At 42.4% G+C, this 18,450-nt stretch overlaps 1 protein-coding gene across 2 annotated transcripts in view; it reads left to right on the plus strand.

Annotated features, from left to right (window-relative positions):
- LOC135935842 (dystrophin, isoforms A/C/F/G/H-like) overlaps window positions 1–18,450 on the plus strand; it is a 181,336-nt gene that overhangs the window by 137,736 nt on the left and 25,150 nt on the right. For both annotated transcript variants that reach the window (XM_065478410.1, XM_065478419.1), the window contains exons 44-45: window positions 5,553–5,725; window positions 12,753–12,897. In XM_065478410.1, the coding sequence (XP_065334482.1) occupies window positions 5,553–5,725; window positions 12,753–12,897 (318 nt within the window). The remainder of the gene's footprint in view (window positions 1–5,552; window positions 5,726–12,752; window positions 12,898–18,450) is intronic.

Raw genomic sequence — 18,450 nt, forward strand, 5'->3', positions numbered from 1 at the left:
ACTGTGGGCGGTAATTGAAGGAAAGCGGTGGGGAAGGAAGCAAACACAGTTCAGACCGTAAAAAATGCCGGCCTTAATTACAAAGCAAGGGGGAAGCTCGCTGTGCGGGCGATATCGTTTTCCTCCGGCGTGTGCATTCCGCCACCACACACACATTTATTAGCGCGCACAAGAGCGAGCGGCCCGGCGCGAAAAGGCGGCCGACGCAATGTAATCCTTGCTATAATCGTTCATCATACTCCTCGGCCTCAGCCGGGCTACACAGGAAAAACATTAGGCAACTCTCTATAGGGCCGCTGCCGCCGCTGCTGGCGGAGAGATCTTTGGTGTGTGTGGCGCGCAAAAGCTATGTATTAGTATGGTAAAAGAGCATAAAACACACTCTCAAAGTACTCCGTCGCCTGTAAAAAGCGGCCGGCGCTCTTCTTCGTCCGTTGGCAAAATTTTTGCTTGTTGCAGAAAGTGCCGAGATCAATTAGCCGGAGCTCTAAAACAACCGGGAATTACGAAGCGTATTCCCGGAAATTTTCAGCTTCTCTTCGTAGGGCTTTTCGTATTTTTGTTTCAGTTTTCAACGCTCAAACAAATAAGCTTTTCGAAAACAGCTTCTATATTTTTATTCCAATTTTCTTTACATTTATTTTAGCAGAAGATCCACGTTTTTCGTGAGTAACACGAAGCAGCAGGCATAGAGCTAACGTCCAATCGATCTTGCAGTCGGGCGGAGTGGAGCCGCGTGTATTATTTGCATAAACGGCCAATTGAATTGCCTCTGAAATTACACTCCACCCAAGAATTTCCTAATTTATTTACATTACAGCTGCGTAAATCAATCGACGGCGGTCCCTCTGCACACTTATAAAAAACGCACTCCAACGGCGAGATTAAATTTCCTTCTGCGCCGCTGGGAAAAAAATCATTGTGTTATTTCGCATAAATGGCTTCCCGAGACTTTTCTCTGACGTCGAGATTCGATTCATAAATTTTTCATGGCCGCAGAACTTCTCGATATAACTTTTTACTCGGCGCCCGGCATAATATTTCCTCGCATGGCCGCCTCCTTTCTCGTTTTAAATAAGGGAAAGGGTTAAGAATGGAGTAGGCCAGACGGTTGCGGGTGCCGGCGCTCTTATTTAGCTTAAAACGGTCGAACTGGCGCAAGCTCGAGACACACACACACACACACACACACAAGAAAAAAACAACCGGCGGATAGCCAGCAGCAGGCCAACTTTTTAATATTACATAAAAAAGTTGGCTGTGCTCGTAACATAAACTTGATTATTATTCATAAGATTCCGTTTCTTTCATTAAATTTTGTTTGGCGTGTCGCCAGGCAGCCATGTACGAACACTTACTTTTCCGCTCGGCTCCCACCGAGAGCAAATTGAGATCAAATCGCAATGATAATCGTGCGCTGTACACGACGGAGTTTAAATGAATGGACGCGCGCGTTTGCACAATCGAGCGAGCGCGTGTTCGCGAAGACTCGCTTCCGTTCAGCACGCGCCGCTGAAACGCGACATTTTCAAAGGAAGACCTGATGAGCGTGAAAAGAAAGCAACTCTTGACGCTCAATTAAAGCGAATCGAAAAGAGTAACAGAGGAAAATTGGGGAGAATCGAACTCGTCCTTTCTTGTAACCGAATTTGTTCAAGTGGAAAAAAGGTGAGGCTGTTACAAATTATATATCAATAGCTTTGATTGCATGCGTTGCAAGGTTAGGCAAAAGGGTGGACACTTGATAAAAAATATTGCCCAGGGCCGTTTTCTTATTCTTTCACAGCAGTTTTTGAATTCTTAAATTTTTTGGCGATGGAAAAATCTAAATAAAAATTTATATTCGTTAGACATACTACCAGAAATTTTTTGCTAGTTTTTGGGAAAAACCGGACAGACAACACTGCAAGCTGCAAACCTGATGAGTTGGTATGATTATCGTCAATAATCTGTTTAAAATCCTCCTTGGGCGATCAGCGACAAAATGAGCCACTTTATTGCCAAAGGCCCGCCCCAAACAGTAATTCACCGGCTCGGCTCTTTCATATGGAAACCGCAGATGAGAGTTTCCGAATTATTTTTTGGCAGAAAGTTTGCTACTAGTTCGTTCCCATGGCACTTCCTGCGTCTAATATTCAGCCCGGGATTCATCTCCTTCTCGCCCGCGCGGGGTCTGCGGCTCGGCGTGAGAAAGCAGTGGATTTTCCATCACGGAGACCACATGTTAGCGTTTCCTTTTTCGCGTCAAATGTAGTGGGTGTATATTAATCCGGGAACGTTGCGGCGGCTGAAGCGGGCGTGAATTTATGCCATGCGTGCCGATGCAAGCATCGAGCGCTTTGATGATAGGTATTTCTCGTACAAACGAATTCTGATGCTTTTCACTGCGGCTTTTATTCAATATCCTCTTGTATTGAGGGTCGATTCGCCGCCGTCATGTTTGCAACTTGATATTTTGCAAAAATATGGATGCGAGTGCCGGCGAGTGAAGCGTTTGGTTTGTGAATTTGTACCGACACACGCGCGAAGTATCGATTCTCCACGCTCCTCGCACGCCAGACCGTTGCGATGACAATTGAGTTCGAAACCCACGCCCATGTTGTTATATTTACGCCGACTTCATCACTGCGAAAAATAAAATACATGTGGAATTTCCAACGTGGTTGTTGAGTGTTTTCGCAGGTAGAAAAGTACTTCTCGGGTTTTTGCGTTGCCTCGGCGTTTATAAAAGCTCTTAATTTTGTATCATCTCTTTAAATTAAAGAAGACAAAATGTTTCTCCGGTGAAAAATGTTTAACGTCGATCTATAGGGTTGAGATTTCAGATGAACGACTTTTTTATGTGCGTCTAATTTACTTTAAGACTCGACTTCTAAAACCCGGGTTCTAAAGAGCTTTGGAAAATTTCTAGATTTTGAAGAATTTCCTATTTTTGATTTGTTTTTGTCGAATTTAATCGAAACTTGTGAATGTGAAATTTTTATAAGTTGTATCCATGTAAATCATAATGCGTAAGACCGTCTAAAACGGTTAAAATTGACTTCATATCCGTGTAAATGGAGCCCGAAACTGTTAAAAAATAATCGTCCCTGAAACCGTCGTCTATCATTCCCAACCCTATCGATAAAGCATGCAGGGGAAGTGGTTCGATTTGCATTGAATGCATCACGCATCGTGTATATTATTTTGTCCTTTCACAGGATGTGTATAACATTTCAAAAACAGCGACAAGCGGTGAAGCCGGTCCGCGAATTGTAAATGAATTTAGCCTGCAGCCGCCGAGACAGTCTCGATATTGGCCGCACGTCGTGCGAGTGAAGTGAAACTGACATGGTGCACTTACCCACCAACAACAGCTGTCGATAGCAGTGCCTCCAGCAGACGCGGCTAATTTTAAGTAGCGAGCGTCTCGCTCGTCAGTCAGCCGCCGGTCGGTGGATCGGCGGAGGCAGCATCCATTCGGCCGGGGAGGAAGAAAAAGCCGCAATTGAGCTGATATATATCGAGAGGGGTGAATCTTGAGTGAGGACGAGGAGTGGTTCCTGCCGCCCCTGCCCTCCTTCCTGCAGCCCCCGCAGTGGGCCTGGGGCCGCCGCAGCTGCAGGAGGCGGTGCCGACCGAGCAGCCGCCACCTCCGGCCGGCGGGGGCGGGGGCGGAAGGACGCGTTCCTGAGGACGCCAGGTTCATCTTCTTGAACTTCATTCTGCTGGCTGAGCTTGAAGAGTTTGAGGAGGTAGCCATCAGAAGGGCTTTGAATTTAAGATGACCGTGTTTTCACCCGAGCTTCCGATTGCCTCTGAACCATCAAATGAGCTCGAATCATGAAATTTTAAGACTGTCTCATTACTTGAAATCATCTAATACATATATTCAAAGCCGTGTAAAAACCTGCTAGATCGGTTTTAAAATTTCTTGAACATTTTTTAATTAAAAAATTTTTTGGTCTGTTTTTGTGTCCAAAATTATTCTTGTTTATACAAAAAATCTGCAATTTTGTAATCTCTTCAGCAACTTTTTATTATTTGGTGCTGATACCACTTTATAGTACAAGGTACGTCAAGATGAGTCAAACAGTGTGCAGTTTTTGTAATTCCTACAATTAGAACCTGATTTACTATACTTGGAGGACAAAAAGTGAAATTTTGCTCCTGTTATTTTTTCTTTCTGATAAAGAAAAACGAAGCCTCTTTCTGCTGTAGATGAAATATATACAAATTTTGAAAGGAAGTTTCTTTTGTTCATAGAACTTTGTAGCATAAATACTCGCCATTTGTAAATTTGAAGATAACATTTTAATATAGATAACCTGTTACTAGAAAAAATGTTCATATTTTTAACCTAAAGCACATTTTTTACAAAATGGTAATAACTGAGAAGTATCTATAAAATGTCATTAAAGGTCACGATGTGAGCGTGTGAATTAAGCTAAACATTAGGCTCCAAAATCCTTACATAAAATGCTCCAAAAATCGTTTGTCTATTTTTTCCTAACAAACCGCCTAAAATTCAGCAAAGATGATAAGAGTGATTGTTTAAAACTATGACAATTGTATTTTTGGGGTTTTGAAATTAAGGTGGATAGAATTGCTGAACGCGATAAATTCTTTCAGAAGTGGATAACGGAAAACAATAATTATACAATCTATAGATTCTAGTTTCCTTTGATGTGGTCGCTTGCAGATGCGATGGTTGTGATGTTAAAATCACTCCAAATCCGCACAAGAGCCGTAACACTCGAAAGACCTGAAGACGCTAAGCGACGCAGTAAAGCGGCGCGCGCTTTGTAAAATCAGCGGAGCGGTTGCCTAGCTATCGCCGCAATTACAAGCCAAAGTAGCGCTATTAAAATGGAAATCGCGCCGCAATTTATAGGAACTTTGATCTTGGCCGACCCATATCACGGGCTATTTGCAATGTGGCCGGCACATGCAGGCTGAGAATCGCGCGTGGGCAAGGTCAATCATAACTCACGACCAAAAGGGGATGCGGGTGTGCCGGCCGCAGTGCTTGAATCATTCTGCCCTCGGCCTGCCTGCCGGCCAGCCGGCTGTGTGCGGTGTGCTACGGCGAGTACGCACAATTTCGCACGGGGGCGAGGGCATAATCATGAATTATTCATCCGCTTCTTACCTTTTATGTGATGCTCGCAATTTTTCTCCGCACCGCGACCGCTAAATCCCTGGCTCTCGTTGGCACCCTCGCGGGATTCGCAGCCATTTGTAAAATGGGCCCTAAATTCTGGTTGCGAAACCACCAAAGTTGGCGCAAGTTTGATTTTGGAATGGGTGGTGGCGATAAATTTCTTTGCACCGGGCCACAATGCCCCTGATATTTGCTCTGGGTGGTTTAAATGTAAGCGCAATGTCATTTCGGGAAACAATTCTATCTCCTCGCTCGTTTAAATGCTTCTGTTTAATTAAAAAATGTCAAATATAACATGTAAATTGTTATGTAGCTGGTTTGCTTTAGCGGAGTCTATTCACCGCTAGAAATTGCTAATTAAAGCTGTGCAAATAATAACTAACGGTCGTCTCTCTAATTATGATTGCAGGACTTGCAGAGTGAAATCGAGTGCCACCGCGACGTGTTCTCATCTCTGAATGGCGCCGGCCGCAAATTGCTGGGCTCGCTGGCTAGCCAGGAGGATGCAGTCATGCTGCAGAGGCGACTCGACGAGATGAACCAGAGGTGGAACCATTTAAAGGCCAAAAGTTTAGCAATAAGGTAAGATTGCCTCGAGTCCAATTTGCGAATGATGCCGCAGCAACTTTTTTCATTTTTGCCTGCGTGATCCAATCTCTTCAGTCTTCAACTAACACGAAAGGCGTGGTAGCAAAATTTTGAAATCTCGGCGATGAAATCTAAAGTAGAAACAAGAAGGTTGATATGATTTTTCTGTCCTTCACGCGAATAAATTTTATCTGCGGGTTCAATTGAAAGAATGGAGCGAGTGAAAAATCAAACCCTCGCGGCAGATTAGCATTCACGGAGCGACGTTTATTTTTTCCCGCCAACGCGACAAGTGTATTGAAATTATAGAAAGTTATATTGAAAATATGTTAATTTTTATATTGTGGACGTGCATGCAGCGTGACTTATTTATATGCAAATGCGTGGCGAAAATAAAATCACGCGCGCCAAGGCAGAGACGCCATCGCTTCTGTTCTGCGAAAACGACCGCTGGCAGATAAACTCACCAGAACATATTGACGGCCGCGCTGCACTTTTCTAAACGCCCAAACGGACGCGTGACGGAATATTTATTAGCACGCTGTGTCGCGTTCCAATGCAGATACGGCCTGATGAATTGGCTGGCGGAATGGAACACGATTTACAGCGGGCGGCTGCTCTCTGTTTGCTAACGCCATTCAAAATGTTTACATGGGCTAATACAAATTATTGATTGCATAGATTTATGATCAAAATAAAAAGGAAAACAAATATGAACATGGTGTAAAATTTTCTTCATTAAATTTCGAAATAATTGAAGCTCTATTTTCTATTGGTTAGATCTTTTCACATAGAGCAGATTCGACCTTTTAAAAAATCAATTGCATGATATAAGTGCGAAGGCGAGGAATCTTAATGTAGTCAGTCCCTTGATATAATCTAACATTTATTAATTTGATAACCCAAAAATGTCAAAGATGAGCAGAACTCGCTTTTTTAATCACGAAGGCAGGTGTTCACTTAAATTGGTGCAACGCTAGAAATTTTTCGTTTTGTACAAATAAGTCTTTCTGCATACAGAAGCGAAAATTTTCATCAAAATACATAATGATGGCTGCACCAAAAAACCGGCGTCAGCTGATAATTAAAAGCCGGTGCCCCATTTTTGCACTTTTTGTTCATCTCCGCTTACAACGATCGAACGGCCGTGTTACGAGCGTGTGGGTGAGTGGTGTTGGGGGGGGGGGGCTACAAGAGGTGCGATGAGAGCGATACGACCCGGTGTGTGTGTTGTCGAGCGACACAATGGCAGTTTGCGAAAAAAGTACACGGGCGATGCTAATGACTGTTGCCTGGCAGGCCTCCCCGGAGGATGATAATGCCGAATTATACCTGCCGCACTTCCGCCCGGCTCCGACAAATGTCATTTTTCCAGCTTGATTCCCCCTGAAAAATAAATGACGCGCGAACGTGGTGGCGCACACTGGCCAAAAATAGGGATTTTTTATTCCATTTCATTTTGCGTGTGCATTTGCGTGAAGTTTGTTTCTTTCAACGCGTATCTACGGCGTTAATCCGCCAAGATTTATCCACAAAACATTGGAAGCTTGAGCTGGATCATCTCACGAATGGGGATTCTTAGCAAAAAACTTTCGGAATTATGATATATCTGCTTTCGGCAACTTTTTGCCGCCTTGTTTTCGCTCCTGCTACCGCTGCCGGCGCGGGTAGGTTGCCTCTCTAGCGCCCTAATGGCTCGACTGTCTAATTTGCCTCACAACTTTAGCGCAGAAGAGTTTGCTGTTTAGGATTTCTCGTTTAATGAAGCATAATGGGACGGTTTAACATAAACTCAATGAGCCCCCACATGGTCTTTGTAGCTAACACCGCTGCTTAGAACATTATTATTAATTTTTCGTGCTGCAGTGCTCTCAGAAATACTCGATAAATTTTACGCAGCACCTCAGATAAATTTAACTTCAAATTTAAAATATTTTTCGTGGCCACTGTATATTTTCTCGGCTTTTGTGTGTCACATCCGCAAAATATAGTTAAATGCACATCCATCTCAGTAAAAGAGACAGTGCATTAGGTAAAAAAGCGTAACTGTAACCTGTTTAAGCAAGGACAAAGTTTTCGTCAAAAATTGAACTCCTCGTGTAAAAAGTGGCACTCGAGGCGGGCTGGAAAAGTATGTGGGGGAGTTTGTGTTGTGCTCTTCGTCTCGACGCAATCCGCCTGCCGCATAATGCAAGTAGACGTTCCGCTCGCCGGCTTTGTCCGACCGGCTGCATAGTTTCGAGTTTCGCAGGGGCCCTCGGTATCCATGGCGCTCTTTGCCTTGCAGCCAGCAAGCCTCTCCGTCGTCTAATTTTACAAGGCGCTATTTATAAAATATTATGCTAATGCTCATCAACGGCATGTATAACGAGAGTAATGATATTACGGCCTCGCGGCTCGTCCATACACGCTTCCCGGATGGGGTGCATGTATTTTATAATACATATTTTGTTCTACATATAAGACGCCGCCGAGCTGCCGTTGCCGCTGCTGCTGGTGCATTAAAACACATGGAGGCAAGAATGGACGGGCGGGCACTTAGAAATTCAGCGTCTGACAAAGGCTTGCCGAGTTAGAGTGTGTGTGCCTTATGGTGGCGTCACTTAATTATTCAAAAGAGCCTGTTCTCTTAATGTTATTGGAAATGAGGCATATCACATTCTGGCTGGCTGAGAGAGCGGGTGGGCGACTTTGATGTGCTGCAAAACCGCACGCTGTACGCTTCGACCCAACGAGACCGACCGACGGACCCAAACTGTACTCACTGCCTGCGTCTGCTGCTCGTCACAAGGCGCTCCCCCGACCGAATTTAATTATCGGCGGGTGCGAAACCAATGCACTGACTCCAAGTGTCGCACTGCGCGATTTCCGCCTAATTGTTCCCAGCGCCTGCTGTGCTGCAAATTGATTTTGTGCCTCACGCGGGATGTCGCATTACGCACATTGCCGTGAACTAGTGGATTTTGTCACGAGGCTTCAATCCGGATTTCAGCCTCATCCTCCAGCAGATGCAATGCTCAATATGCAATGAAGGCAAAGCTATTAAGTCATTAAAAAATCATACTTTTCATCCTGCCGGTGGCAAATAGTGCAGTTGGTTGCTAAACGTTTTTATCAAGCTTTTCCTATTTTTGGTTTGGTTTAAATGATTAAAATCCAAATTTTTTAAATATGCTGGTTGGACCAGGTTGGTTGAATCTAACTGGTTAAAAACGAGAAAGATTGCAAAACTGATATATTTGTTTGCTGTCCCACTCCCTTTTTCATTCAAACTTTTTTAGAGTCACATTATGAATCCATTTTTTTTTAATCAAATCCCCTATTCTGCAAGGAACAATTTTAACTATTCCATGCAGCAACTTACCCATGGTCCTTTTGATAGAATCCCCTGCTTTGTAATGCATTAAAAAATCAGGAAACACATCATGATCTTAATTCTATAGGGGTCGCAGCGTCGTTTCCCCGTTAAAATTAATTATTTCTTAATCAACGCCTCTGCCAGCACTTTATGCGGTTTTAATTATATCCTGGCCAAATCCAGCGCATAATCCCCGGTCTTATGCCGGCCCGTGCCTCGCCTGATGCGATAAAAAGTAAAAATAACACATCTTAAGTCTCGCACCTGGGGGAGCGAGTCATTATCAAATCTGGGTGCCACTGTACAAAATAATAATTTTGACGTCACACCGCCCGACGAGGCGAGAGTGAGTAGGGTTTTGGTTATCGAGGTGTAGGAGATGATGTATTACGAGCGAGAGGCGCGTTTTCGCTCACGGTTGTAATTAATACATCATGCACGAGCAGAGCGGCTGCCGGGCCGGGTGCTCCTGCTCGTCTCGAGTAAAAACCGTCGCTGCTACTGCGGCAACACCAAATTTATAAGCGAAGACGACAACACTCCTCCTCACTCACTCAGACGCCGGGATCGCGGACTTTTTGTGTTTTGCGAAATTAATTACACCCCAGAACCACTTTCGCCAGGAGCAAACTCATCCCTCCCAACCTCAGTTCCGATGAGTGTCGTGAGTTGCGTCTGCAGCGATTTAATTTCGATATGCGCCGCATGTCGCCCTGAGTGATACACACACGCACGAAACTTGTTCTTCTTGTGTAATGAGAAATGTTTCCCTCTACGAGTATAATTTTCCGCGTGTTCTAATTCTTGTTCCGCCCGCTTGTATAATGCGAATGGGCGTGTGTACGCAACTTTTGCAGTTCCGCATCTCTGCATGTCTGTCACGAACTTGAGACCGGGAACTGTGTGATAACGTTTCCATTTGGCCTGTTTAAGGGAAATATATAATATGTTTCGTTTCCTCTTGGAACAATTGTCTGGATTTGTCAACCATGAACCTGTACAATCAAAATATCACCAACCAACCGTCTGAATTTCATTCAGAAATCTCACATCTCATGGTGAATACACATATGAACAGGGGATTACTAGGAAACTGACAGGTTAAACTTTTATAATGAGGTTAAAATGCCTAAATAGCACTCACGTTTGTTAAATCTGTTGCCATTTTTGGAAAAATTTTAACCTCAAAAATATGTAATTCTAGAAGTAATTTAGAAGAAGAGTTTCACTTTTAATTATACCATCTCAATTTTTCACCATGATAAAATATGAATTCTACCCTCTTAAGTAAACTAAAGCAAACTATTTTGGCTCTGAACAAAAACTAAAACGCGCAGCCACAGTGAGAAGGATCTTTGAGGTCGCGTAGGTAGAATTGTCCCCTGCACATTGAAATAAATATTTATTAAAATCAGGAGGATTGAGAGGTGCGAACGCCATCAATACCAATTACGGTGAGCGGGGGATTTCCCAAACCGCTGTCGGTTCAAGACGGTCTGTTAAAAAAGAGCCGGGTCCGTCGTCGTTTCAAGACCTCTCCCGGCATGCCATAGATCCACTTCAATTTCCACCGTCTTGCCTAGCCGTCCACTAAAAATTAACGAGCTCCCAGGCAATATTTCACACACTGACTGCTTTCCAATGGGCGAGCTCAACAGCCAGCCAGCCAGCCTTTTTTGCTATCGGTGAAAAATAAGGCTCCAATAAGTTGCTACAAGCGATAGAAGGGCTGCGGTTCATCAATAAGAAGCGGCCGCTTGCGGACTCGGATGGAAAATGACTGATACAAAAAGTGGCAGCGAACGAAGGCTCCTCGGGGCGAGCGTGCAGCAAGACACCGGCTGGATTGATGAGAGCGACGTACGTTATCCTGTTGGTGGCAGACGTACGTAAGCCGCGCGCACCTGCACAAACTAACAAGCAAACAAATAAAGAGCTTCACTTACATCGGCCAGAATAATGAAGCACGCCGGGTTTACACCGCAGCACCATCAGCCGGAATAATGGGAAAAACGAGTGAATTGCTGCCCCTGGAGTGCTTGTATAGATTCTCTTTGGAATCATAATACATCTCTGCTGCTCGCATCCCACCTTGAGTCGTGCTGCTCGGAGGAATTGCGTTTGCGCTTTTATTTGCAGACGAGAGGAAATGAGGTCGCAATTCAATCCAATCTTCTCATGTTGTCTTTGCGGGATTGAGTGCAACATGAAGGGTGCCGCGATGCCTGTTGGGATGATTTAAATGTCCAAATCGGACTACATTCATCCTTGGCGCGGCTCGATTTCACGAGGCAAAAGTTCTCTTCCTCCGTCGGCGGGAGATAGTGGCAACTTTTTGCCTCTCGTCTTATTCCCTGCTCACTCTATTATCATGTTTACTGTCCATAAAAGCAAAAACAAGAGTCATAATCTGCGGAATGAAAGGCGGCGTGCTGCGCGCAGTAATCATTCGGAGAAAAAGCGGAAACGCAAAAACGCGCGGCGGGCCTTATTCTGAATTCCGGCGAACTGATAAAAGTGGAAAAAGCGGAACGACGACTCGCTTCTCTCCTCCGCGCCAATCTGCATCTAATTACAGCCCGTGATGATAAAACGCAAAATAAAACGCCACCGACGCCGCGGGTGGATTCAAATTTCAAATTCGCATTTGGAGCTTAATTTGACGGACGGCCGAACCGGCAATTAGCGAAATGTCAAAATCGACCGGGCATTACTTCGGCTGAGCTATTTTTAATTAAAAGTTGGCAATTTGAGACCGTAATGAATCGATTAATCATGCAGCTATCTCGGCGCGCAATTTTGCACATTAAAAAGTGCCGCGGGCTAATCTCCCCCAAGCAGGCGTTAAAAATTAGCCGGCTCTTCCGCGGATCTGCAGCATCGGACGGATCATACGCGCCGTGCGGAAAACACTCTCTCGTTTCGTTCGCTTTTTCTCTCGCACCACTTGAGCCGCGGCGGCGCGTAATTAAAAGAATAATAACGTCGAGGCAAAAACTTCTCCCTTCCCTTGATAAAAACTTTTCCACTCTATTTTCCGCATCGCGCGAATTATCGTCCTTAGCGCCAATTTTCCTCGCGCTTCAGTGTTACCCGCTGCCAATTTCGTCCATTTGAAATTGTTACGTGAACATTTACATTTAGGAGTGTTGCAATCCAATTATAAAATAAATACAGTAAAAGCAAACTTTATCATTCAATTCTGTGACAATGAATTTTAAATTTATATAAAACATGATAAATAATTTGCATTTGTTTTTATTAATTTGCGATATAAAATTCATTTTTAATCTCATTTAGTCCGCGACAAGTAAAGTGAAATTAAAATTTTAAATTGTTTACAACATTTTTATTTGTTTAGCTTTTTGATATTATCAGAATCTGTCGTAGTTACTAGTTTTGTTGATTTACCACATTTTATTCCTAACCATATTCCGCCCCTAATTTTTCAAGGCAGATTATCTCGTGTATTCAATATTACCGAGTATGTTAGGCTGCCAGTACACTTGGAAGAACGCCATTTCTGTTGCCTTGCAATAATATTTTCTCAATGGAAAATCCCCAATTTCCTATTTTATTAGTTTATCATCAATTTTAAAATAAAACCGGTCAGCAGAACTTAAAAAATTCGTTGTTAACATAAAAATTTTCATTTGTTCGCAGGAATCGTCTGGAGAGCAACGCGGAACATTGGGGAGCCCTGCTGCTGTCCCTGCGAGAACTGATTGAATGGGTGATACGCAAGGATACCGAGCTAAGCGGCCTGGGACCCCTCTGCGGCGACGTGCCGGGACTGCAAAAGCAGCAGGTCAGTCACTTACGCCACTCATTTTATTATCCACCTGCCTCACGCGATTCCAGTTCAAATCTGCTCAATTTATGGCCAGAATGCGACCCTCATTTGTGTTCCTCCAAATTACCATGAAAAACATTCAGAGCCTTTTTGAAATTTAAAATTATTTAATGAGATCATGGTTCTATCCATTTAAATTAGAAAATTATTCATTGAAATTAGTATTCATGTGTCAGGGTTTTACCTGACGATATTACGATCGCATTAATAATTGTTCAGCACCGATATGCATTTACGTTAACTTTCGGGCACCCACAAGGGAGAGCGGAGGGAGAAACTCAGGTATCAATAAAGGCAACGCCAGAGCCTCCCCCTCACGAGCACACGACCCGCTCGCACCAACGCATTCTCTCTCCTGACGGCACACGAGCAAGAGGGTAACTCTCACGCTCCCCCGCTCGTCCCTCTGGGTAGCCACGCTGTGTACTGTCGCCGCTATAACTACAATAAACTGGTATGGTATAGTAACTGGGCATTTTCCCTTCTTGTCCACCCTGCACCCTTTGAAGTCTACTTTGGCCACAGAAGAACAAACTCTGACCTCGTGATAGGGAGAAGGCGCGCCGGCAGGGCCGACTGCACCCATTCGGCGGCCCTGCCCCGCGTCGCTGACATGTGGAGGCACACCGGCGAGATGACCCGTAAAAAGTATTTGTCAGCCCTTACGAGCGAAGAGTTTTTTTTCTGTTGCCAAAGTGCCCTCCCAAACCCAGCCCTCCAAATTTTTTTGGACCCGAAACCCCCCCAACAAGCGCGTAATTTCCTCCTAAAGGACATGTAAAATCGAACTTACGTACGCGTCATGCAAATTTTGTAAATATTGTATAATTTAAAATATGTCAGGTGCATATTAGGCGATCTAATTTTCTCTTTGCACGCTGAGACATACGTAAATTTAAAATGGACGGTAAATCTTTGAAAATCGGACGCCGGTTGCTCGATGAATTTTTCGGTGAAAGTACAGAGGACGTTGAATTATTCCTACAGGACTTACACGTAATTAGGAAACTCTCTGGAATGACAGAAGATGAAACGTTTGATGTTCTTGAAAGCAAATTACAAGGACAAGCGAAAAACTGGCTTTTGCAGTGGGAATGTGACCCATTAAATGTAAATAAGGGACTTGATGAACTTTTGAACGATTTGAAAAATTGGCACAATGATTTCAAACACTCGTACTACGTTAAAAACCCGAGAAAACATAGCGAGCCGCGAGATTCTTCCCATTTCTCAGATAGCGATCAATCTACCGATAACGTTGAGAAAGATTACACCTTTAGAGTCAGCCGAGACCGTAAGAAAAAATCGAAAACACAAAAGGAGGAAAAAGATGAACTAATTTTACTCCTCCTCAAACAGTTGCAACAAAAAGAAGAGCAAGTGCGCACTCTTCAAGTGGCACCTTGCACCGCACAAAACACATACGCGTTAACTTCACCTCATACTAATTATGTACTCATGAAAACCCCGCTACCTATACAACAACAGTTCGTGGAAATTCTTCCTCAGCCGCAACCACAGCATGTTTTCCCAATTTACCAATACCCAGCCGAGTACCCGTCGTACCAAATGCACCCACCACCAGATTTCGCACCTGCCTACCAAACGGCACCCCAGTCAGAACAACAGCAATTTTTCTCATACCAAGTCCCCAAAATTTGTTTCAAATGCAACCGCAGTGGACACATTAGAAAACAATGCAGATCACGCGTAGGAGATGCGCATCGCGGAAATCGGAGACAAAATTACTCTTCGCGCACGCACGGCCATATAACATCTCAGCCGGCAACGACATGCGGCAATCGACCAAACGCGATTTTTCCCCAGAACGCACATTCGACTCTAACGCGAAAGATGCGCCGTAACGTGCCGGTTTATGCACCCAAATCAGCAGCAAACCCAGAAAAGAAGAATCAAAAAGGGGTATCGTCAATCACGCAAAATCAAAGCCTCGCCAGGGAACGAACTCATGTAAATATTGTAAATTCCATTTCCTCCAAAGAAGCCAAGTCTCCAGTTCCCTCGGAAAAGGGTAATTCGCAACAACAAAAGCACGTGATTAACCAAATACCGTTCTCATCAGTGCCAAAATCAAGTTCAAGCGAGTATTTCGATTTGTCATATTTTCAAGACGAAAACCAAAAGCCAGTAGTGAATTTGCACGAACAAAAGAGAGAAGTTTCGCACACAACCGGATTTGTAGCTCAAAGTGCATTAATGTCCGAAAAAAGGTCTCCAGAAAATACATGTACATTGGCGGAAACCATGAATGTCGGAATAACTGGACAACTAGAGTCATTCCAATCAGCTCAGGTGAAAAATGAGATAGGAAGATCTCAAGTTGAGAAAAAGAAAACTCCAAAGAAGATCAATTCACAAGGGAAAATTGAACGTAAAAAGTTAAAAAACGCGCAAAAGGCTGAAACTCAAATTGCAAAAGACACTGCTATAGAAAATGGCGTAGTTGTAAATAAGTTCGAACCGCAGAAAAAAGCGTTAATCAGTACAACAGAAAATAACATCACATTGCCCGGAAAATGTGTAGTAGATACTGTAGCAGCAGTTAAGCAAGAAACTAATAACTTGAATGAGCGCGAAAATCACGTTGACAACGGTGATACGACTATTCCCAGTGACAGGATTAAGGAAAAACTTGAAATTCCTTTGAAACTAAAACCCATTATCAAGAACACAGTAGATTTTTTACGAAATCTTGGGAACTTTAGTAGCAAGTGGCGCATTAACCGAAAACGCGAACAAGACGACACAAAAAACTTCGAAATGGTCAAAATACCGAAAAGCGAGGTATTGCCGAACAAGCCACAGAACGGTTGACATTTGAAGTTGCATATGTAAAATATTCTTGTAAAGTAATTTTAGCATATCGATTTGTGAAATTTACATTCAGTAATTTGAACGTCAAACGCTTTTCTTCGAAAAATGTGCATGATTTTCCAAATAAATAAATTAGGTACGATTTCCTTTCAAGAAAGGACATGAAACAAATTTGACATGACGGAATACAAATATTCCTAAAAGCAGTATTGATAAATTTTCCTCTACGCGCAGTAAAAATATAAAGAAAAACGGAATGATGCGTTTATGAAATCCAGATTGTCGCAAGGTTATCGAATTTTTAAAGTCCCGATCGCAGATTTTTTTAAAAGTAAATTAACGTCCACAAAAGAAAAAAACGACGGTATATATTCCTTTTCTTCTTCCTTCACACTGATTTCTTAAGGTCAGGTCTCTAGATCTCTCTACATGAATGTGTATTATATTAATCCAGGTCAATGAACCAAGTCAATGCCAAGTAACCCCCCGTCCCTTAACTTTTCACTCGCCAGCACAAAGCGTAATACAAAGCTTCAAACGTTAGCAAACAATAGCACACAGCATGAAAACCTTTACTTCACAAATTCTCATTACAGGCGGCGCAATTTTTATTCAAAAAATATTATAATAAAATCCTACTCCCCTAAAGGTCACCAAAAACCACCAATGTCAATCAATTTTCCTCAAAATCATTTCCCACGAATTCTCTGTAAATCTTCCAAGTTACATAATTAACAACAAAGAGGTTTAGAAACTATCACCAGGGGTTCCACCTTCTTGCTCATAGAAAAAATAACATTTCCTTAAAAAATACCCTCACATCTAAAAAGTCCCACAAAGCGGCAAGACATTAAAGCTTCAAGTTCATACAGGTCAAAGAACCCTATTTTAAGAGGATCAAAGCAGCACAAGAGACATTGTATCACAGTAAACTTTTGTTGTAAAAAAAAAAAAGGAAAAATTCCCCCCCCCCCTTCAAAGAATTAGACCACCGCCCACCACAGAAAACCCTCTATTTATCTCACGCTCGCCCTCTTACAACGAAACACATCTGTTTTAGAAGGTCAAGCGAACAAATAACCACGAGACACCTTTGTACTTGGTTCTATACAAAAAACAAAAGGTTATTGTCAAGTTCTTACAAAGCTTAAAATTCCTATCTTTTTATGAAGCATTGATACATTCTGCTCTTTCATCTATTATTACGATTTCTTTATGTATTTAATTTTTGTCACACTCTTATTTCTCTGTTTTAATATGAACACAATACTCAATACCCATACATTAAGTTTTAAGTAATGAATTAATATGGCAGGAACACGCAATTAGGTTTAATAATAAAGTGCAGAAAGCTTTCCCGTGATTCAGAACCAAGAAGGAGATAATCCAATTGTTAGTTTATACTCCTAGGGCAACACAAATATTAGTCGCGGTTTTATTTAATTTTTCATTACGCGACACACACTTGGTCAAGATTTGAGGTTAACAATACCTCAATCTTCCAACGTGGGCAGAAAATTCCGGCCAATCGGGCAGTTGACTCAAATTCGATTTTTTTATCTTAATTTTAAGAGCGCGCAAATTTTTTTATATTAGTTTTAAGAGGTCAACTGTTTTATTTCTTTATTAATTAGTGGTTGCAATTGACGTTTACAGGACAGAAGCGAGATAGTATGTCACAAAATTGAATTTTTTTATATCTTGGTTACATTTCGGAAACACACGGTTTTTGGATAATGATTGAAGAGAAATGACAAGTAAAGAATGAGTTATCACTGCGTTAAACCCTGCATAGGAAATTAAGAGTTATGGAAATTTCACAGAATTTCGTGAAAATAAAAAGAAAATAATGAGTATGTATGTTGCGATAAAAGCAGCGGCTTATTTGCACCATCAAGGTGAACATAATATGTGTTTCGAAACTCTAATTTTTTGGTATACTTTTCCAATATACCTCAACGGTACGTGTGAGCATGGTAGACACAAAACGAGACGAACTTCTAGATATTCACGATATTAAAGGAAAAAGGTTCAAAACAAAGTGGCGATAATTTATAAAAGTTATGAATATGATACTCAATGAGTAAAGATATTTCTCGAGTCTAGTTTTCTCAAAGCGATCAAAGGGACACTTTTGTAGAATGTAAAGTCAAAGCATTAAGCGCGACAAGGAGGAAAAAGAGAAATTGAGCGTAAAATATCCACCTCGAACCACCAGGAAACTCACCAATATAACAAAGCGTATACATACGTGACTAAACCTTAAGGTCTGAAGCAAAGAACTGTTTATTTTGTTGGAATAGAAAGAATACATGAAGCCAAAAAAAAAAGAAGGCAATTCTAAAAGTATTTATCCCTCTGATAAATGGCGAATCCCATTAAATCGCTTCTCTGATGAGTTCTATTGATTTAGCATTAAAGACAAGGTACTTCAATTAAACATGGAATGTGTATATATATTTTAGTTATTAATAGAGTATTGACATGACACCCTTCTCACTGCTCAAATCAAGAAATTATAATGAATATGCAATCAGATATTCATTTAATAGCAAAAAGAGAGTTAAACAAAAAGCGCCTAACCCCCCCCCCCATTCCCGCGCGCCAGCCAGCCATAAGAAAATTTAATTTATTTTATTAAAATTCTCAACGAAACCCCAATGCTAACGTAAC

This window comes from Cloeon dipterum, chromosome 1, assembly GCF_949628265.1.
Source record: "Cloeon dipterum chromosome 1, ieCloDipt1.1, whole genome shotgun sequence".
NCBI lineage: Eukaryota > Metazoa > Arthropoda > Insecta > Ephemeroptera > Baetidae > Cloeon > Cloeon dipterum.